This window comes from Trachypithecus francoisi, unplaced genomic scaffold (assembly GCF_009764315.1).
Source record: "Trachypithecus francoisi isolate TF-2019V2 unplaced genomic scaffold, Tfra_2.0 Contig01440, whole genome shotgun sequence".
Taxonomy (NCBI): domain Eukaryota; kingdom Metazoa; phylum Chordata; class Mammalia; order Primates; family Cercopithecidae; genus Trachypithecus; species Trachypithecus francoisi.
The window spans coordinates 16,662,881-16,686,560 of record NW_022681431.1 but is presented as its reverse complement, the minus strand read 5'-3'; the positions used below and the strand labels follow the sequence as shown (position 1 = coordinate 16,686,560).

General features: G+C 37.5%; 1 protein-coding gene and 1 long non-coding RNA gene across 23 annotated transcripts in view; one reads left to right on the top strand and one right to left on the bottom strand.

The window, feature by feature from the left end:
- HMBOX1 (homeobox containing 1) overlaps window positions 1-23,680 on the bottom strand; it is a 182,537-nt gene that overhangs the window by 38,043 nt on the left and 120,814 nt on the right. For all 22 annotated transcript variants that reach the window (XM_033229672.1, XM_033229706.1, XM_033229637.1 and 19 more), the window contains exons 5-6: window positions 20,735-20,845; window positions 10,529-10,682 (exon numbers count right to left, since the gene is read on the bottom strand). In XM_033229672.1, the coding sequence (XP_033085563.1) occupies window positions 10,529-10,682; window positions 20,735-20,845 (265 nt within the window). The remainder of the gene's footprint in view (window positions 1-10,528; window positions 10,683-20,734; window positions 20,846-23,680) is intronic.
- The window catches only part of LOC117094368, a 165,388-nt gene that overhangs the window by 26,191 nt on the left and 115,517 nt on the right, over window positions 1-23,680 (top strand). The gene's annotated exons all lie outside the window — the stretch shown is intronic.

Genomic DNA, 23,680 nt, shown 5'->3' with positions numbered 1-23,680 from the left:
GATTGCTATAAAAAAACACAGAAGAAACTGATCTTCCACAGTCACTTGAAGCTTGAACCTATGAGTCTCTTTTGTCTTTACACATACGAAAGTATTACTACAGATCATCATATCATCGCTCAGCATAGTTCAGAGTCAGAAGACTAGGAAAAGAAATGTTCTTTGCAGGTCAGGGTTTTGATGACTTGCAAAACACTAGGCAAGTTGCACTGCAGTTGTCTGAACCAACCACACCCAGTCTGCAGTTAAATATAGAATTTAGTTTCTGGAACTGTTAGTCTTAACCTTCACTGAAAAAATTAAAAGTAAAAAGGAGAAAGGAAAGAGACTGAAACCAAAGTCTATGTACTAATAAACTGTCCTGGGAAGAATTCCAAAATGCAGTAAAGACCAAGAAAATTAAATTACAGAAACCTCAAGCAATGTTCTAGAAATCGTTTTACAAGCTGATTTGTCTCTCCCATGCTAGTTCTCCCAGGATGTAAAGCATCCTTGAATAAAATCCACTTGGTTACTAGATGCATGTCTCTAATTCAGATTATATACATGTCAGGTTAAGAGCAGTGACACCAAATTTAAAACTATGATATAATTTTGATTCGTTATAGTATTGTGGTTGTGATGCTATTTTTGTTCATGAAGACACTTTTATTGTAAGACCTGATTTTTAGATGCTTAAATTTGGGGGAAAGAGATACTCTCAAGCTAAAATTTTTAATGCTGATTCCTTGCCCAGGAGAATATTTTGGATTAATTTTTTAAAGTTGTTTTGGAGACTGACAGAGGTTAAAACAACAAAAACAAAATATTTTCCGTATAATTTCAGAGGGTTCTAGGTTTTACTAATGATTTTGTTTCATACTGCTCACTGAAGATGAACATGAACAGAATTTAATAACAAAAAACATATTAAATATACTTATCCATAAGAAAAATAAAACATGCAATAGTTTTCATTACAAACAGGTATTCATTTGCCTTCATTAGCATTTAATTTGCATGTTCCTGGATACACCCAAATACAGGGTCATCATTTAGCCACTCCGATTAAAAATGATAGCAATAAGTAACCTTTCCACACAAATTTGGCCCCAAAGCTGGTATTATTAACCATTGTATTCTATTGCTTCTATCACTGCTAGGTATTCTCACATTTATGCCTGCATCCAGTCAAAGCTTTTTTCCAAGTTGTTGCTTCTCTTTCCTTCTTGCTTAGTTGGGTTGAAAAACCTGTAAGGAGATTTGGAGGCTTATTTTACCTTCCTCCCTTGTGACCAGAATAGGTGCTATAGCCAGGTCTTACTCTTTTGTGTACCAGTCACATACGCTAATGCTCTAGAGACACACCTGTTTCCAAAGATAAAGGAATATCTAGCCCAAATTGCTGAAAGATTAGTAAGGAAAGAGTACATTAGAAGTCACTCTCCTGGGCCATGAAGCCTCCAAAACTTCTTCTGACATAAACCTTCTCTTCAGCTCTACTCCTTTTACTCTTCTCACCCTTAAATGTATCTATTCTTTCTATCCCTAGCACTTTGCCTCACAGCCCTGAAGTACTTCATTGAATGAATGAACAAATGGGAGAGTTAGGTTTGTAGAATCATGTTTGAGCATATGGAATCACATTATCTGCATATGCAGATATTCCAGACATTCACTATAGATGACTTTTTTCCCCTTGAGAATATGTAAACTACTTAAGGTAAGCCTAGGTTACTGCTAACACATAGCAAATGCTTTATTTAAAAAATGAATAAATATTAGTTATATATTTTATCCATTAAAATCTAGTCAGGTCCTCTTTTTAAAAACAAAATCCTTTTTAATTATAAAAAATTTAAACCCACACAAATATAATAAGCCCACAATCCCCTACATACCAGCTTCAACAATTAGCAACCATTTTGCCATTCTTGTTTCATCTTTTCCCCGTTATAATCCCCATATGCTCTTTTTTTTGTTTGTTTGTTTGTTTTGAGACGGAGTCTCGCTCTGTCGCCCCGGCTGGAGTGCAGTGGCCGGATCTCAGCTCACTGCAAGCTCCGCCTCCCGGGTTCACGCCATTCTCCTGCCTCAGCCTCCCAAGTAGCTGGGACTACAGGCGCCCGCCACCTCGCCCAGCTAGTTTTTTGTATTTTTTAGTAGAGACGGGGTTTCACCGTGTTAGCCAGGATGGTCTTGATCTCCTGACCTCGTGATCCGCCCGTCTTGGCCTCCCAAAGTGCTGGGATTACAGGCTTGAGCCACTGCGCCCGGCCTCCCATATGCTCTTAAACAAATGGAAGGCTGCAACATATATTAATCTAGGGACATCAGACTTTAGAGTTAATAAAGCCCAAGTCCACGAATTAAAAACGATCAGTATATACCCAAATTAAAATAACATTCTTCTTAGTTAATAAGAAGAACTCAAATCTATGAATGGCACTGGCTAAAGATCTACATGTGGCCGGGCGCGGTGGCTCAAGCCTGTAATCCCAGCACTTTGGGAGGCCGAGACGGGCGGATCACGAGGTCAGGAGATCCTGGCTAACATGGTGAAACCCCGTCTCTACTAAAAAATACAAAAAACTAGCCCGGCGAGGTGGCAGGTGCCTGTAGTCCCAGCTACTCGGGAGGCTGAGGCAGGAGAATGGTGTAAACCCGGGAGGCGGAGCTTGCAGTGAGCTGAGATCTGGCCACTGCACTCCAGCCCGGGCGACAGAGTGAGACTCTGTCTCCAAAAAAAAAAAAAAAAAAAAGATCTACATGTGACTGGGACACTTGTTAGCTTTGTGGTCCTAAGAAGTTAGTTATTCAACCTCTTTGAGCCTTGACTGCCTCATTAGAAAAAGGAAAAACCAGGACTGCAGTGAGGATTAAATACGGAGGGTAAGTATATGTGAAGCTTCTAATAGTGCACTGAATAAATGCTTTTTTTTAAAAAAGCAGCTTGATATAATTCATATACCAAAAACTTCACTTATTTAAGGCATACAATAGTTTTGAGCATATTCATAAAGTTGTACAAGCACCTCCACAACTGATTTTAGAAATCTTCATCACCCCAAAAAGAAACACACACCCCTTAGCCATCACATACCCCTCCCAACACCCCTATCCTCCCCTAGCCCTGGGTAACCCCCTTATCTACTTTTTGTCTCTATAGGTTTGCCTATTCCAGATACTTCATATAAATGGAATCATAGAATACTGTCCTTTGTGACAATAAATGTTTCTGGAATTAAATATTTTAAAAGTCAAATATGTGGAATACACCGTGGAATGAGGTCAGAGAAGGAGAAAACGCACACATATATGAATGATGCACCAAGACACATACTAGGAAATATATGTATCATTGAAGTGCTCTGGGTATGTTAAGAGGCAGGAAAATTGTGTGTGTGTGTGTGTGTACATGGTAGCAAGTAGGTAGTTTGTGGACAGTCTCCTCTGATTGCTTTATTTTCTTCATTTCCTTTCATGATGAGCAAGGTCATCATGAGAGAATGAGGATGGGGAGTTTGCAGAGAGAGAAGAAAGTGTGAAATAATCTTATAGGAGAGTGGGAAAAAATAAACCAGAAAGGTATAATATTAATTCTGCTTGGCAGAATTAAAGACCCACTTGAGGTTCATGGTCATGAATTTAAAATGAGATCAGTCAGTAGGGTTTTAAGTTTTTCTCCAGCCACATTTCGCTGCAAAAATGCACGAACTGTATAAGTGGATATATTTAACCAGAGTTTATTCACACTCATGGCTTTAACTGTACCTAATATATTGATGACTCCCAAATCTCCATTTCTAGTGCCACTGAACTCTCCTAACACAGAAATCTTGAGGTGACTTCACAGTCAAAGCATTAAACTAGAAGAAGCTTAGATGGAAAAAGAACAGTGGTCTAACAATGGTTATGAGAAAGGCATTCTACTGTGTGATTTACACATATTATCTCAAATAATTCTTGTAACTCTTCTCATAATAACCATCTCCACTTTACAGAAAGCTGAAATTCCCACAGATTAACAAAAAGTGAGGCTGTGACTAATTCCTAAGTCTGTGTGGTTCTGAAGTCTATCTTTTTACTTCATCATGTTATTTAACTCTTCATAAATGTGGCAACTGGGGCCCAGAGATGCTGAATGATTTGCCCAAAGTGAAAGCATTTTTTTTTTTTGACATGGAGTCTCGCTCTGTCGCCCAGGCTAGAGTGCAGTGGCTCAAACTGGGCTCACTGCAAGCTCCGCCTCCCGGGTTCGAACACATCATTCTCCTGCCTCAGCCTCCAGAGTAGCTGGGACTACAGGTGCCCATCACCACGCCTGGCTAATTTTTTTTGTATTTTTTAGTAGAGACGGGGTTTCACCGCGTTAGCCAGGATGGTCTCAATCTCCTGACCTCATGATTCGCCCGCCTCAGCCCCTCAAAGTGCTGGGATTACAGGCGTGAGCCACTGCGCCCGGTCAGTGAAAGCATTTTCTAATAGCACGTACTGCCTCCCAGATGCTCTCTAATCACTATGCTATGCTAAACTGTTAAATACTTCCTGCTTTGTCATTCAAAAGTGTGTAACTAGGTTAGACTGTTTTTCTTTCTTTTTTTCTGATATCTATCACTTTTTATCCATTTTCTATCCTTTTGCTTATACAATATAGCTTAGGCCCTCAGCAGTCACGCATAGGTTACTCTAATAGCTTAGTAAGCTGGCCTCCATCTATCCCTCCTCTAATCCAGTGTTCTCCAACCTTTTTGGCACCAGGGGCCAGTTTCGTGGAAGACAGTTTTTCCATAGATGGGGTGGGGGATAGGAAGGGTGGTTTAGGGATGAAAATGAATAGAGTTCGAGCTCCTGTGAGAATCTAATGCCACTGCTGATCTCACAGCAGGTGGAGCTCAGGCAGTAATGCTTGCTCTGCTGCCACTTGCCTCCTGCTGTGTGGAGGTCCACAGCCCAGGGGGTTAGGGACCCCTGCTCTAATCCATTTGCATATGAGTTAGTCACTTCTTTTCTCTGAGGCTCTTATATATAAACTGCAAATAAAATACCTACAGTACAGAATTCCGAAACTTAAATAAAAATAATTTCATATAATTATCAATAAGATCAGTAACCGTATAGTAATGAAATTCCTATTCAAATGTAAGCTATCACTGCCTTAAGATTTACGAAGGGAGATACTATAACTTAAATATATATTACATTTATTTCTCCAATTATACACATGTAGTATGTGTTAAAATACATATTTGATTTATTTCTTGTCCATTATCCATACTCCCACCACTATTATCTAATAGACCAATCTAATCAGATATATCTCCTACATAAGGCCTGAATGCCAACGCTTATGGTATAATTAAACACGGTGCTTGTTTGATTATAGAATGCACAATATAACCAAGTTCTGAATAATCAAAGAATGCTCCTAACATTATAATGCCTTTTCTCTAACTCGTGAACTCCTATCCCTCATCTGAATGCAGCCAAAATGCTACCACTTCGGTGTAGTTTCCCTCTTTTCTCTACATGCTCCTTTTGTCATAACAGCATTCACTTCTCAGTTCCACAATTACTTACATGTTAGCTCCCTCCCTGCCGCCACACATTTGTGAGGGAGTACATTTCAGGGTAACCAAAGAGTTGATGAGGGAAAGTTCTTTACAGAAGAATTCCAGCTGATTAAGGTACAAGAAATAAATTTCAATACAACAATTTTGTGACTCCTTATGGAAAAAATGACTAGGAAGCAATCGTCAATAGATAACAAAACAGTGATTCTCAGTCCTGCCTACACTTCAGAATCACTTGGGAACTTTTCAAAATATACCTCTGCCTAGGCTCTACACCCAGAAATTAAGATTCAGTCCGTCAGGGGTGAAGCCCTCTGATAGTTTTAAAAGCTCCTCAGGTGATCCTAATATGCATCCAGACTTAAGAATCAATGCTCTAAAACTATTAGGTAGATGGTTAACAGTGGATTTTCTAATAAGTGAATCAAGAAGGTAACACTGAATTCACTGATCAGTCTCATGGTTACTAAAATTGGGGCTGTAGTGGTGGGTCACGCCTATAATCCCAGCACTGTAGGAGGCCGAGGCGGGTGGATCTCTTGAGCCCAGAAGTTCAAGACCAGCCTGGGCAACATGGCAAAACCCTGTCTCTACAAAAACATAAAACTTAGCCAGGCATGGTGGTGCGTGCCTGTAGTCCCAGCTACTCAGGAGGCTGAGGTGGGAGAAAGATTTGAGCCCAGGAGGTTGATGCTGCAGTGAGCCATGATCATGCCACTGAACTCCAGCCTGGGCAACAGAGCAAGATTCTGTCTCAAAAAGGGAAGGGTGCTGATAAACATGTTCTAAAATTGACTGAGGTTATGGTTGCATAATTCTGTGAATATACTAAGAAGCATTAAATTGTACACTTTAAATAGATGAATTGTATCTCATTAAGGCTGTTTTTTTTTAATCAAGATAAATTTCTATCTCTATGCAAATATACACACAGAAGACTACAGTGTTTTATTTAAATCTTTTGATTTTATATTTCTCGTTTCCTTTGCACTGACAATCTTGGTTCCTAATAACTTTAATATGACTATTTGTTTTACCTGTACCTACATCTATATCTATACCTGTCTAGCTATATAAATAAAAATAGTATCTAAATAGCAGTATCTATGACACCAAATTTAGTAGAAACAGTGTAAGATTTTTTGGTGTTTCTTTTTCTTAAGCTGTTTCCCACTTGGGAGATATAGTGAAATTACTGTGTTATAAACACATTTTGAGAATTCTTGGGTGTTTAAGTCACTATTTTGATACACAGGTTTCATTTTAGTTATTTGTTAAAGATCACCCTTTTCCCCCCATTTTTTCCCTGATTTTAAATTTTGTTTTATAATTGTGTCATTTAGTTACAGGTCAAAACAAAGTATCTTCTGAGAAATCTAGCTTCTACCCCTCCCTCTTCCAAGTTGTTTCTCTTTTATTGATAACCATTTATTTTATGGTTTATTCCTCCATTTTAAAATAAGTTATAAGCAAATACATAAATGATAGCTTTGCATTATATACAGTTGATTCTGCCTTGTTTTTAACTTAATGTTATATCCTGGAGATCACTGTATACAGAGTTTTTTGTTCTTTATCTGCATAGTACTCCATTACATAGGCTTCAACATCCAATATATGGATGTGCTATAATTTACTGACCTAGTCACTACAAACAGACATTTAGGTCATCTTCTGTATTTTGAAATTAGTAAAAACAGTGCTGTTATCTTTTCATATTTTTTGCCAGTATATCTTTAAGATTTTTCTTCTTTTTTTTTGCTTGAGATAGGGTCTTTCTCTGTTACCCAGACTGGAGTGCAGTGGTGTGATCACAGCTCACTGCAGCCTCAAACTCCTGGGCTCAAGCAATCCTCCTGCCTCAGCCTCCCAAATGGCTGGGACTACAGGCATACCCCACCACACTTTTTTGTATTTTTTGTAGAGATGGGGTCTCACTATGTTGCCTAGGCTGGTCTCAAACTCCTGGCCTCAAGTGGTTCTTCCACCTCAGCCCTCCCAAAGGGTTGGGATTTACAGGTGTGACCCACTGGCCCTAAGATAATTTTCTAGAAGTAGGAAGGCCAAGTCAAAGGGTAAACTCATAGGTAATTTCCCTTGATATTGCCGAATTCCCTTCCATTAAGTTGTTTCATTTTGCATTTCTACAAGTAATGTATGAGAGTGTCTGTTTCTCTACAGCCCAATCAATAGAAAATGTTGCCAAACTTTTGGATTTTTGTCAATGTGATAATAGTATCTCAATGTAGTTTTAATTTGAATTTCTCTTACTATCACTTAGATTGGGCATATTTTCATATGTTCAAGGACCATTTGCATTTTTTTCTCCTATCTTTAGCCCAATAAAGATAGAGTTGTTGGTCTTTTCTCTTTTAAGAGCTCTTTATTAGGGATAATAAAAGTTGCAATTTTTTTTCCAAATTTGTCTTTTACTTTGCTCAGCATTTTCTTCCTCCAAAGTTTTTCTTTTAATTTATGTAATCATATTTATCAATCTTTTCCTTTATTGTTTTTAGATTTTGAGTCACAGTTAGGAAATATTTTTCCCATTTCCAGGATATGAAGGGACCACTCATGTTTTCTTCTATTATTTATACGGATTCATGTTTTCTTCTATTATTTATATGGATTCACTTCTTTGACTCATTTGAAATTCATCTTGATATATGAAGAGTGGAATAATTTTTTCCTTTTTTAAAATTTCATTTTAATTTTTGACATAGGATCTTACTGTGTCACCCAGGTTGGGGTACAGTGGTGCAATCATAGCTCACTGTAACCTCAAAATCCTGGGCCCAAGCAGTCCTCTCACATCAGCTCCTGAGTAGCTAGGAATGTGGGTGTATGCCACCACGCTCAGATATTCTTTGAATTTTTTGTAGAGATGGGGTTTTGCTATGTTGCCCAGGCTGGTCTCGAACTCCTGGCCTCAACTGATCCTTCCGCCTTGGCCTCCCAAAGCTGAAATTATAGGTGTGAACCACCATGTCCAGCCTTACTTTTATCTTATACTAACATCTGAGTAAGGCTTTCTTTGCTGGTTTTACAGTCTATGCATATGTATTTATTTGCCCATTCAGTCAAGAAAAAATTTTATGTGTCATACTAAGGGTAGGAATTTTGCATTTCATTTTGGAAAACAAAAAGTTACATTTTTACAGAACAAAAATCATACTGTGACCTTCTGTACTATTAAGTATTTTGAAAGGCTTTCTGCACTTTTGCAACTATTGGCATAAACCGCATCCTCCTTCTAGTTGTATCAGGTAACATAAAATTAAGCCAAAGATAACCAACTCCTGGATTAGATAAAGCCATCTGTTAATTAAAATTAATGTTAAAAAGTATAAATTAAGACTAAATAGGAGTCATAGAACAGGGTAAATGCTCAGTATCTTTTTAATTAAAATTCAGTGTGATTCTGTGTCTAATTCTTGTTGCCTAGGAAAAATAAGAATCCCTAAGTCTCTGAGGTTCAACTCTGAAAGTACATTAGGAATATCACCTATTGATATTAATGTCATCCATTTTTTACTTAATTCTTTCTCATGCTGACATTTTGTGATAAATATATACTGGTATTTTCATGAAAAAAACTAACTGGCTAAGTCACTAGCACAATTAGAACTTAGCACCAGGTAGAAACTAATACCTAAAGGAAAATGTACAATACTGAAAATAATTTAGGTTAGACATTATTTTAATTCTCATCTGCTGTGTGACAAGTTCTAAAGAAATTTTCAAAAAGAATAAAAATTCCTAGATGAGAAAAATAGAGCAGATTGTAAATGTCAGGTCTCCAGGACAATAATGTCTCATTCTTTCACTTTAATGACTCAAGAATATAAGGATTCATTATTCAATAAATAGCTTCTGCTCTTATCTATAATAAAGAGAGCGAGGAAAGGAATAGATGACAACATCAATGGATAACCTATAATCTCATTTTGGATACTGGATCTCACCTTTACCTTAAGCAAATCTATTAATTTCAACCATATCACGTGAACAAAAACATCTGAATTTCGGCATTTTAAATCTCCCTTTCAGGTAGTGAAGTTCATGAGCTGGGAAATAATCAGAAAGTAGCAGGATGAGAGATAGCAAAAGTCTTACATGACATATTGTCTATCAAAAAACTTCATTTTAGACATGAAGTTACAGCTGAGAATTTGTGACCTAAACGAAGTTAGTTGGGTGTAGGTCTTCCGACTCTGAGTCCAGTGCTCTGTCCAATATACCAATTCTACTAGTCAGGTCAGATAAGAAAAATGTACAGCTCGAACATTATTACCTAACTGCATATAAACAAAATTCCACTGAAAAAAAATTCTGTAAACATCACTTAAAAGTAGATGACTAAAAAGATAATTCTACTATAGGATCTATGCTAAGTATGCCAAACATTTCAGAATCATAATTAATTTATACCATTTCAGATGGGAAAATTGAAGCTATGGTCAAATTTAGGTTAAAAAAAAAATCACTGAGTACCGACTATGGATCAGGTACTGTAGAATGAGAGGATAAATTACTAAAACAAAGTCAAAAATAAGTATTTTTAACCTTTGGGACAAAGCTTATTTAAACCATACTCCTTATTAAAGAAAGTTAAATCTCAGTAATCTCCTATACAATTATTCAATATTTTTGATGAAAAGAAGACTTCAAAGAGTTTTTCCAAAATATAATACAAAGATGTGAATTCAAAAAATATTTATTCCAACATTTCTTAAATTACTGGGGACACTATTATAAGTAAAATAAATTGACAGATGCTAACTCCAGCTTTATGAATTCTCAATGCTAAGATCACCTTATTTCAATAATACAGCATTTATAATATTCTAAAGCCCTTTTAGAGATAGAACCAAGATACCCAATTACTTGTTTGAAATGAAAACTGTCCCAACCTATCCAGAGTTTATGTCTTCCCTAAGTTTGGGAGATTTCTCATAGAAAAAGGAGACACATACCTTTCCATAACAGCCAGGCACTCCTTTCTCCAGGTAAATCGACTCCCTCGTCGTAGTCGGAAAGTACCAGATGTGGCAGAGACTGGGGGAGGCGTTTGTCTCCATTCAGGGTCCTCTATTGGAATGGGGGCTGGTCTCATACTTAGTGTAGCGCCTGAAATAAATAAGACAGTTTTAGCAAATATCTTGCAGTTAATTTAAACCAATATGACATCTACCTCCTATGGGACTAGGGAAGTATGGTCTTTGGCTTAGTGACAACTTAATCAATGTATCTTTCTCTGAAAAATTTCTTTTGAAATTCCTGCTTGATAGTTATACTCTTTTTGAACAATATACCTCAGATGTTCAGAATCTTTCATTACCATTCAAATAAGTTATGAGGTTAGGAATTTATGCATGTAGGAGATAAAATAACCCTAATTCTTGTAAACTCTTTTTTTTAAAGAGTGAAATACAGCATGAAAGAAAATAAGATGATATTTGATGTGCTTTTTGTCTACTAACTAAATCAGGCCACTATAGGTCTAGATGCCATACTAGATTCTGTTACCTCTTGAACATAATAAAATTTCAATGAAAAATATCTATAATTGAGACATTTTACTAATTCAGATTACTCTTTTCTCAAATAGCTTGAACTGCCAATGATGCATTCATTATTCATTCACCATTTATCAAATCCCTTTCAAGTGGCTTGCTCCAGGCTAGAAGCTAAGAATAAAACCAGGAAAGCAACATTGTCTCTGACCTCCATGAACTTATTTCACAGACTTTCAGTGTAACTTGGTATATGCTTTCATGGAGTTCAGTCCCTGGCTACCCCACTGTTCTTTCACTCCTTACACTGTTAAATTCATCTTCCCAAAACATAATTATGATCATATCGGTCTTCTAATCAAAAACCTTCAACAAGTTCTCTCTGCCTGTAGTTTAATTCAAACTCTCAATACAGGTCTAGAAAGACACATTAGAACCTGTAGTTTATGCAAATATTAATACATATATTAATTTTATGTTAATGAATATTAATAAATATTCTTTCTTTCTAACAGAATTAATACTCTCTTTATTGTACCTTGCAAATAATACTATGGATAGCATTTCTACTTCAAGACTTACAGACCTATTGTAGATCCCTTTCTTAATAGCTACATCTTCAGACGTATTCTCTAACACAGATGTCCAAAATGTTCATCAATACTGATTTTGCTTTTCAAACCTATTGTCCTGCAGTCTTTCCCATCTCAGTAAATAGATACCCACTCTTCAAACTGCTCAGCTCAAAATTCTCAAATTAATCTTTCACTTCTCTAATTCTCCCACATACCACATAACTAATTCATAGGCAAGTTCATTTTATCAAAATATTTCCAGTATCAGATCAATTTTTATTCCTTGCACTGCTACTACTTTTAGAACATGTCAGCATCATCTCTCACAATCATGGTTTCCTGGGACAAGTTTCAAAGACAGCTCTTCACAGTAAGTCATACCTCTGGCTAATCATGCCCTTGAATCTGGGTCAGTCCTATGACAGGCTGTTGAGCAAGAAAACCTAAACAATTCAAGGCTACGTTATAAGATGCTTTGAAATTTCTGCCTAGGTCTCCTAAAATGCTGGCTCTGGGGGAAACCAGAGTAGCCATATAAGAAGTCTGACTAACCTGAGACTATGATGTTGTAAGGAAGCCCAAGATAGCCACGTGGAGAGGCCACATGGAGTGAAAGATGCTCTGACAGTCCCCAGGGGCTTGTGCCAACTACACCCAGGTGCCAGCATTTGAGAGAAAAAGCCATCTTGGACACTGCAGCCACAGCAAACGCCACATGGAGAAGTGCAGAAACCAGGTGATAGACAGAAACAAGGCCTCAGACATTCAGTCCCAGCACATGAATGTGGACGTCAACCTCCAACGTCCCTAAGGATCCCTGCCTCCTGGTTTGCACACCTCTGTGTAGTCCCTTCCCACACTGCACTATGATTAGCCTGTGTGACCAACAGCATGTGGCAGTGATGGTATGTCACTTCCAGGATCAAAATACAGAAGACACTGTGGCATCTGTCTTGGATGCTTTCTCTCTTATTCACTCAAGGGAAAACTACCTGCCATGTGTGAGAACACTCAGGCAGTGGATGGTGAGGCCCATGTTGTGAGGAACTGATGTCTCTGACCAACAAGCAGTGAGGACCTAGGGCCTGTCCACGTCCACATGAGTGAACTTCCAAGTGGACCATCCAGTTCCAATGACTGCAGCCCAGGCTGACAGCTGGACGGCAACCTCTACAGAACTCTGAGCCAGAAACAACCAGTTAAGCCACTCCTGGATTCCTGATCTACGAAAACTATGAGATAATAAATGCTGATTGTGTTAAGCTGCTAAATTGTGAGTAATTTATTGTATAAGAATAGATAACTAATAAAAATTATCACAATCATCCCCAGTTGTTTATTTCCCTTTATCCCCCAATACACTATTATTAATTATTCAAATGTATAAATTTGGCAGCAAAAAATTTCCCTTTAATATAGAGGCTTCACTACTTATAAGAATGAGCATCTTTTCCTGTTTATTGATCATTTATATCTTTTCTTGTGAAGTCCTACCTGTTGTTCCTTTTATAGGGGGTTATTCTGCTTATGGGTGCATAGAAATCATAGCAGTTGCTAGTCATAAAGAATGCAATTTTTTTTCTGGTCTGTCATTTGTTTTTTATAGTGTGCTTTGTGATCTTAATTGTAATATAGTCAAATTTGTCAGTCTTTTGTATTATGGCCAATGGGTTTAAATATCACTCAGAGTATTTTTATATCTTTCATTTTGTGTTTCAGCCCTTAGTATGTATGTGATTTCCTATAGCATGTGATGGAAAGTAAATATTTAATGACTTAACATTTCTGCTCAAACAAGTAAGCTTGTCATCATATAATGCTTTAGAGATTTACAGCCCACCCTGAAACAGAGTTGGCAAATTATACCCGCTGCCTATTTTTGTAAATAAAGTTTTACTGCAGCATGCTCATGCTCATGCTCATTCATTTACAGATTGTCTATAGCTATGAATGCACTGGAGCAGAAGAGCTGAGTAGCTGTGATAGAGATCATATAACCTGCAAAACCTAAAATATTCACTGTCTGGCCCTTTATATGAAGAGTTTGCTGACCCCTGGTTTAAAAACATTTCTGCTCTACCCAACATGAAACTCTAAACCGAAACTCTTCTTTAAACAATTTAAAAGGGTTTCATTCTGCCAAAATAAACTGAGAATTCAGTCTGGGCCTAATTGAAAGTTAACTAAGTTTAGACATAAGCAGGAATTTGGGGGCTGGAGGGTTTCACGGTCTTTAGTGCTTTTCTGAAAACAAGTAGGGATTACAGCACAGCAAGAGCTCTGGAATCTACCTAATTAAAATTATATAAATTTTATTCTACAGCAAGGGTGAAAAGGACTAAAACAGAGCCAACCGGTTATCACGGCTGATCAAGATAGAGGTAGAAATAGACTCAGTAAGGGAATACAACCTCTTGTCCAGGGGCTGACCCTGGTAAAGAAAGAAAGAGTTTCAGGATGAAGGGTGGGCAATAGGTCAGTGAATTCCAGGTAGTAGACCACATCCATAATTGCGGCATGCTCCTCAGTAAGCAGAGTGATAAATGTGTACAAATAAAACAGAGAACAGAAAGAATCTTAACCAAGAGGTTGAAGGAAATAAGCCAACTAATAATAATGGTTCTTTCTTGGTATTGGGGTTTATTATTAATATTATGCCTCTTTATAATATTCTGTATTGTCAAGAGCGTCTCAAGAACTGAAGGAAATTCAGATGAAATAAAACTGGGCAGGAAGGAAAAGGAAAAGGGGAGAGGAAAAAAGGGAAAAAAGGAGAAAAAGAAGATAGAAAAGTAAGTAGTGGCCTGATTATTTTGAAAGAAATCAAGGCTGGGTGCGGTGGTTCATGCCTGTAATCCCAGCACTTTGGAAGGTTGAGGTGGGTGGATCACCTGAGGTCAGGAGTTCAAGACCAGCCTGACCAACATGGTGAAACCTCGTCTGTACTAAAAATACAAAAATTAGCCAGGTGTGGTGGCATACACCAGCTACTTAGGAGGCTGAGGCAGAAGAATCACTTGAACCTGGGAGACAGAGGTTGCAGTGAGCCAAGATCATGCCACTGCACTCCAGCCTGGGTGACAGAGCGATACTCTGTCTCGGGAGGAAAAAGAATGAAATCAAGACAGTTTACACAAAGAAGGTGAAAAATGAATAATCTTAAATTCATCAAAATGCTTAATTTAAAACATAATATTACATTACTTTTCAGATTTTTTTCTGGCTCCTTTTTCTGTTTCAGTGTAGCGGTAGTTAAAAACAGCACAAAAAAGTACTCTGGAAACACTCTATTAATGAACAGATTTGTTCTGGAAACCTTAGTTCATCTTGTTTTGGTTGAAATGGATGAAAAGCAATGAAAAAATCCAAGCATGAGTTCAAAACTACTGACTCTAACAGAAAAACAAAAAGATACTAGAATGCAGTAACAATGTATATAAGCCTTTAAACTCCTCTGAAGTAAAATACAGGAGTTCTGGGTTAGCTAAGGTCCTAACAGGAAAAGTGTGTTGTCTATTTCCTTACAGAAATGTTTTTTCCCCTCATCTAAGTTTTCATTAAAACAAAACTTTGCACCTTCACCTAGCAAATCTAAACCCATGAGGAAAACAAAACAAAACAAAAACAAAAACAAAAAACCTCTTTTCATAATTTGTTAAGAGATTTAAAAATTTTGGTAAGTGTTCTCTTTACATACATGATAATGTTCTTGCTGATCAGGGTTAGCTCTGGGTGAGGGACTATCAGCACATCATTACTATGCCATCCATAGGAACTAGCCTCTCCAAAAGTAATTTCACATCTCCCCCCCATGTCACACACACGTTTCTCTGAGATCTAACATTCTGAAAGTGAAGGACTGGACATTTCTTCCGATGACATTTAGCTCATGTATTTGCTGCATAACCCTCTTGGCAAATTTTATTTAATTGTTTAGAAACATGGAGAATATGTGCCACATGCCAAGAGGAACTCAGCAAACTCTGTCTGCTATAGTAATGTTTAAATTAGACAAGGGAAAAAGACTGTGAACTTAATTTGATCAAATAAAGGACTTTTGATGTCAACCATGCTGAATTTAGCACTCACTTAAAAAAAAAATAGGTATTTTCTTGTAAGTGTTTTCACAAGAAACAAGATAAAATCTATCTGATTAGTTTACATCAGCCTATTTTATTAATATGCCTTGGCAGTCTTTCAGTTATGTTGGGAAATTCTGATAATGAGTCTGTTATCAGAGAACTACACTATATCAATTGGGTTATCAGTAAAATTAACCTAAATATCCATTCTATTATTTTTCTTGCTGAGTCCACTTAAAGAGAAACTTACAAAAAACCAAAAGCCATGTCCAACTGGATCTAGACTGAAGAGGTTGAAAAAAAGAATTTCCACTGGGTGCGGTGGCTCACGCCTATAATCCCAGCACTTTGGGAAGTCCAGGTGGGTGGATCACAAGGTCAGGAGTTCAAGACCAGCCTGGCCAACATGGTGAAACCCCATCTCCACTAAAAACACAAAAATTAGCTGGGCGTGGTGGTGTGTGCCTGTAATCCCAGCTACTCCTGAGGCTGAGGCAGGAGAATTGCTTGAGCCCGAAAGGCAGAGGTTTCAGTGAGCTGAGATTGCGCTACTGCACTCCAGCCTGGCGGCAGAGTGAGACTCTGTCTCAACAACAACAAAACAAGAACTTCACTCAAAGTATACAAAGAGAAATGCTCTAACGCATAGGAATAGAGTCATAGAATATACAAACATTTTTGTTTTCTAAATTACAGAAGAAAAAAGAAAAAGTTTTTCATTTTGTGACTTTTCTTAATTTTGCATTTTCTTCTCAGAATATGTGTAAAGGGATCACACTATTTACACTTACCCTAATGAGCTATCTTTCCTAGACAGACAAAAAATTATGAAATAAAAGAATTACTTGATAAAAATTATAGACAACTTATTTTCTGCTTGCTTCTCAAAAGCAGGTCTGGACTGTATAAACCTAAGTCTTCTCTTCTTCCTTTCTTTCCTTTCTTTCTTTCTTTCCTTTCTTCTTTCCTTTGTTTTTCCTTTCTTTCCCTCCCTCCCTCCCTCCCTCACTCCCTCCCTTCCTTCCTTTCTTTCTCATCTTACAAGGCAGACTGATTTCTTTTGGTCTCTCTCTTTCCTTCCTATTACACTTTATTTTTCAAATATGTAATACAAGTACATAGTACAAAATTTAGAAAGACACATTAGGCTGTGTAGTTAACTCCTTGCCCCTGTACTCCCAGTCACTCAGTTCCCCTCCACAGAGCTATTCTTCCCAGTTCCTAACACAGCTTTTCAGAGATCTTCTATGCTTAGGTAAATATATACGTGTGTGTGTGTGTGTGTGTGTGTGTTCCCCTACATAAATATGCCTTTGATACTGTTAATGTACCTTTTTTTACTTATGAATTCCATATCACCTCATATAAATTTAATTCATATAAAGCTGCCTTCAAAAAGTAGTTATATAGCTCCATAAGCTTCCATTGTTCAGATGTGCCATTAATTTATTTAACCAGTTCTCAACTGAGGGACATTTGGGTGGATTCTAATCAGGTCTGAAATGACTTGCAGCAAAGGATCTGCTGTCCTATAAGCTAACACAATTTTAGTTCATCTTAACCAAACGTAATAGTAGCTCCAAATTCTTTAGCTAAAATCAAAGGTTATTTTACAGCCAACAAAACAAAATCACTTTTATCAAGAAAGAATTCTACGCCATATTTGCCTTTATAATAAAGGTGAAAATGCAAAGAAAAAGACAAACAAATTTCAACTGCTAATACCCAATTGCTGTTAATGCAACAACAACTACCAACTGGCAATTATGAACTTACCCTCTTATCTCTGGCTGCCTTTAAATTATGTCCCACAGAAAAACTTGACAAGAAAACCAGTAGTTAGGATTTGGTTTTTAAACAAAAAATAGAAAGTATTTCTTTTAAAAAGGTGACAATAATGCAACCTCACCGAAAACCAAATGCAGATAATTAAAGGAACGTCTTAAAAGGAGGCACTATGTCCTTAAAGAAATCAGCTCCTAATGATCAGTTAGAAGAATGCCATTAGTTTCAATTCCCTAGTTCTACCTTCCTCTAATTTCCCGATAATGAGTGGGCCTGGCTCTGGTTTCAAGATAAACTAAAACAGGAAATAAGATTTTTAAAAGCTAAAATAAATAACAATAAAAAAAAAATAAAACCAGTTTTGGAAGAACACTATCAGCTCAGTGCTAAAGCTGGACTCCTGTAGTTAGTATCCAACAACTGGCTATCAGATCAGCTGCAACAATGCCACCGTGGCCCTGGAGCTGCACCTTAGTCCTCCCTCCTGTTTCTAGTTCAGAGCCGGACTAGAGCCCAACCCCGAAACTTCAGTGAGGGAATTTGGCCTTACCAGTTGATTATCCCATTTTGCAATCCCCGTTAGAATAACAGATTCAAAAAGAATTATCAATGAATGCTAAGGCCACTGGTGAAAGCCGCTGCAGGAAAGAATATTTATCCAGGGGCAAAATGTCACCCTAAAGATTATTCACAAACTGCAAAGAAAAGATCTGGTGGTTACCATTTTAACAAAATCATCAAGCTTGGCGTATGAATAGTGCTACAACCTTCTAATGCTGACAGGCCTTTTAATATGTGGTAATATTAGGTAAACACTACCTACAAAGTATTTTTCCCCAGTGTTTCATTGCAAAAATTTTCAAACATACAGTAGTGAAATAATTTTTTTTTTTTTTTTTTTTTTTTGAGACGGAGTCTGGCTCTGTTGCCCAGGCTGGAGTGCGGTGGCCGGATCTCAGCTCACTGCAAGCTCCGCCTCCCGGGTTTACGCCATTCTCCTGCCTCCGCCTCCCAAGTAGCTGGGACTACAGGCGCCCGCCTCATCGCCCGGCTAGTTTTTTGTATTCTTTAGTAGAGACGGGGTTTCACCGTGTTAGCCAGGGTGGTCTCCATCTCCTGACCTTGTGATCCGCCCGTCTCGGCCTCCCAAAGTGCTGGGATTACAGGCTTGAGCCACCGCGCCCGGCCGAAATAATTTTTTAAGTGAAAACCATACTCATACCACATATTTTATCACATACCTATCCATTTCCCTAAATATAAATCCATTTTATTTTCTGATGCATTTCAAAATAAATTGCTGCCATCAGTACGTGCCTCCCTAAACAATCTATGAAGTAATCTTGCCTAAAATATTCAACATGATTCCTAACTTCAGATTTTAATTCTAACTTCCAGTTTATAGAAATATAGAAGATAAAGAAATGAGATATTTGATAATAAAAGTAAATAGAAAAATCCAGCATGTGGGACATTCTGTCAAATTACATGGCTTAAGAAGTTCATGTCATTAAAAAAAAAAAGTTTGGATTACTAGATTTAAGAGACATCCTAATTTTCCAACCTAAAAGAGATACTAAAAAAAGAGCTACAAAAGACATTCTTCTAATGGCTAGAGAAATGTGACTCAGACTGGATATAAAACGATAATATGAAATTATTATTAATTTTCATAGGTATAATAATGAGGACTGTGGTAATACAGATCATCTTTATTCTTAGGAGATGAATGCTGAATACACACATATATAAATCTTAATTTATTTCTTTTATAGGAATACAGCAAATGTAAAATGTTAATAATTTTATATTTTAATATATATATATATATTTTTTTTTGAGACAGGGTCTCCCTTTGTCACCCAAGCTGGAGTGCAGTGGCACCATCTCCGCTCACTGCAACCTCTGCCTCCCAAGTTCAAGCAATTTCCCTGCCTCAGCCTCCCAAGTAGCTGGGACCACAGGCATATGCCACCACACCTGGCTAATTTTTGTATTTTTAGTACAGACAGGGTTTCACGATGTTGGCCAGGCTGGTCTTGAACTCCTGGCCTCAAGTGATCTGCCCATCTGCCCGCTTCAGCCTCCCAAAGTGTTGGGATTACAGGCATGAGCCACCACACCTGGCCAAATGGTAATTATTATATCTATCTATTAATTACTATATCTAAGAAAGAGTAAACAGGTGTCTACTGTGTTAGTCTTTTGAATTTTCTGTATATCTGAAACATTTCAAAATAAAAATTGGGGGTCAGAATAGATTTTTAATATTACTGTAGAAGTTGATATGGTCTCTTCTGTTTCATCCTGCCTGGACCATTCGGATTGAGAAACTGACCTTTGGGGAAAAAAATCTTATCACATACTTACATACAAAAATACATGTCTATGACATTCTTTATTTCTACCTCAGAGCCAATGCTATTATTATGCAATATTTTGACTAGTGATTCAGTCTGTGTGCAAAGGCTTTAAGGCTGCAGCATTACAGAATACACAACCCAATCATAAATTTACACGAGGGCAGGCTCACTGCCACTTGCCTGCGTAAAGTATAGATTGAGATAGTCCCATAACTTCAGATTTTACTTTATAAAATCACCTGTTAAAAGTATCTTGAATAGATCTTGCCTACTTCTTCCAACTCTAGACATACATTTTTTTGTCATCTTAGTTTTCTTAAGATTTCATTCTGCTTTCCAATCTACTGCTGCTCCTGGGAGTCATCAGGGCAGCTGCATCCTAAAGTCCAAAGATACATCCATTACCCAGGTCATTAGAATTAGAAAAAAAGAAATCATTAGCAGAGATCACTAGATATGGTACAGCATGAATTAAATAAAAATATTAAATTTACATTACTAATTCAAACAAGATTTGAAAAAAAAAAAGATATGGAATCTTACATAGTTATGTAGTTGAAGAAAACAAAATCAGCCACTGAACATTCATGGTGTTCTTTCAAACTATGGCTAGAAATATCATATAACCTGAAAGCAAAGAGGTGTCTTAGGGGAAGAAGTGAATACGACTAGATAATATTAGACAATAAAATAAAATTTATTACAATCAGGGTTTAGCTTTTTACCATTAAGAGTGTTTTTCTGCATAAAGCGTAAAGTATGAAACTATCTTACTGAACAAGTTAGCACATGGAGTCATTAAAGTAATTCATTACATCTGTATTGTTTCAGATGCAATAAATAAAAAGAAATGCTATTTACCAGGGTTTGTCTTCTCAAGTTGATACCATCGGTAAAATGCTCTTTTCTTCTGTTCACTCAGATCTGATCCCTGCTGCAATAGCCAATGAGAGATCCGGCTCTGACTGATACCTATGTAGAAAGAGAAATAAGTTTTGGGGGGCACAGAAATTACAGTGAAATTCATAAAGTTCCTTTGGTTCTAGGTTACTGGGTGCTTCATTCTCTGTGTCCAGTCCATAAGGAAGTTGCAACCTGAGCACACTGTTATTGGATTCCATTGTAAAGACTGACTGCGCTGGCTAGGATATACTCAGAAATTATCTCTTAGATGTCAAGGCAGTTTATTAATTAAGACCTGACAATGGCCTCTAAAATTAATCTCCAAAAAAGGTCCATGAATCTGAGATAAAGATTCCTAAAGTTATGTGTCAGAGTTTATTATATTTGTGCTCCTTCAATTACCACTGCTCTCCATTCCACCCCTAATTTAGAATAATAAAACTTTTAACAGATATTGCGCAAAAAAGTCAAGTCAGCAAGTTTTGTTACTCATTACAGATATTGACCAAAAGATTTAGGGGCTAGGAAACAAAAGGTCATTGAAAATACTGTCTTAGTAAGGTTTTTTTTGGCTTATTTGTTAATTCATTTAGCCATTTTTAGAGTCATTACCATTAGTACAGAGAAGAATTAGCAGACTTTTAGAGTTATGTATGCTACAATATGACCTCTTAAGAAATCTCAACAGCTAAAGACATTTTTCCAACACATGCTTTGCACAAAACTGAACAGAATAGAAAGCAGTCGTTTTCTGCTATCTCCAAGAAGCTCTTGACAGCAATTACTTAGAAATGTAAAGAATCTCTACATCTGAAAGTAAAAAAGCATGCCTATAACTTACTAGTATGAGAATCACATGTTCATTTGATCATTCATAGCTATTCCAAAAAGTGAGTAATTCAGTACAAACTGGCAAAAGCAAGTAACAATGGGAAAGACAAAACTGTCTTGTAAGTTCACAAGGCACTTTCCAAAAGACGATTCAGCTACCAGAGAAGGTTACCAATACCTAAAACCTCCCAAGGAATTACTGAGGGTAATCGAATACTACCGAATACCACCTGTGTTGACACCTGTTTAAAGCTATACTGCCCAACAGGAAGAGCAGCTATCATGAAGCAATCACACCCTTTAACATCAGAAAAAGCAGGAGGTCCCGAGGATTACATTTAACTCATTAAAAGCAAGCCCCTAGAGTTTCACACACTTAAAAACCTATGTCAAAAGAAAATTTGAAGAAATGGGAGAGGGGAGTGTTAAAAGAAAGACTATGAAGCAAAGTTCTCCAACTGGAAACATCTTTCGTTTTCCTTTTTCTTTTTTGAGACAGGTTCTCACTCTGTCTCCGAGGCTGGAGTGCAGTGGCGCAATCATGGCTCACCACACCCTCTCACCTCAGCCTCCCAAAGTGCTAGGATTAAAGGCATGAGCCACTGTACCAGGCCCCACCATATCCAGCTAATTTCTTATTTTTTCTGTAGAGTCGGGGTCTCACAATGTTGCCCAGCCTGCTCTCGAACCCCTGGGCTCAAGTGGTCCTCCTGCCTTGGCCTCCCAAAGTGCTAGGATTATAGGCCCAAGACACCATGCCCCGCCTGGAAAAATCTTTCAATTTCAAAAGGCAAAATTCAAACAGCTTTCCAAAACCTAAGTGATTATATTCTCAAATAATTCACACAGCAGTTTTCCAGTGGATTAAAGATTTATGTGATGGATGCACTGTATGCCTTTTCTAAGAAAATGCAAATTATTCTGGATAATTAATTCGGCTTTCACCAAAAGTCTAGTTTCAGACATTATGGTATCTTTTAACACTACTTTTTTTTTTTCTTTTAAACAGAGTTTCACTCTGTTGCCCAGGCTGGAGTGCAGTGGTGTGATCTCGGTTCACTGCAACCTCCACCTCCTAGGTTCAAGCAATTCTCCTGCCTCAGCCTCCCAAGTAGCTGAGACTTCAGGCATGTGCCACCATGCCCAGATAATTTTTGTATTTTTAGTAGAGATGGGGGTTTCACTGTGTTGGCCAGGCTGGTCTTGAACTCCTGACCTCAGGTGATCCGCCCACCTCAGCCTCTCAAAGTGCCCAGATTATGGGCATGAGCCACCGCACCCAGCCTATACTGCTTTTCTAAAGGGTGAAGAAAACAACCATCATGAAATCAACATTGATTTTTCATGTCAGCAAAATAAAATTATTTTACATGAATTTTTCATGTTGCTATCATATTACTCAAAACAGAAAACTTCAGAAAAATCGGTTAGGAAAAAATATATTATCAGCTCTGTTAATTGGTTCCAATATGAAATATTCCTTAGTCAGATCATACACAGAACAAGCCTCAGAACTCACTAGACAACAGTGCTGTTCAGGTTCTGACTTTGCTATAGTGAGAGAAGAGGACAAAATCTCATCAAATGGACATTAGTTAAGTTAGAGTATATTATATAACAAAACACTTGAAGGTTTTAAAATTAACGTTTTTAAAAAGCCATAAAAAAACCCAGAAAACTACAACAAAAAAGCAGAACCAACCAAACAAAAAGCCATCAATACCAAGTGTTGGCAAGGTTATAGAGCATATAAGATTCTCACACTGCTGATGGAAGGATAAAATGGCAGGGCCACTTTGGGAAATAGTTGGATGATAACTGCTAGAGCTGAACATATACATACTCTATGACCTAGCAATTTTTTTCCTAGGCATATATCTCACAGAAATGTGCACCTGCTCAATAGAAGTATGTTCAAAAGAGACAAGAAGGCTCTTATAAACATTTCCATAATAGCCCCCAATGTGAAACAACTAAATGCCCATCAAGAATAGAATGCATCGGCCAGGCGCAGTGGCTCACACCTGTAATCCTGGCACTTTGGGAGGCAGAGGCGGGTGGATTGTCTGAGGT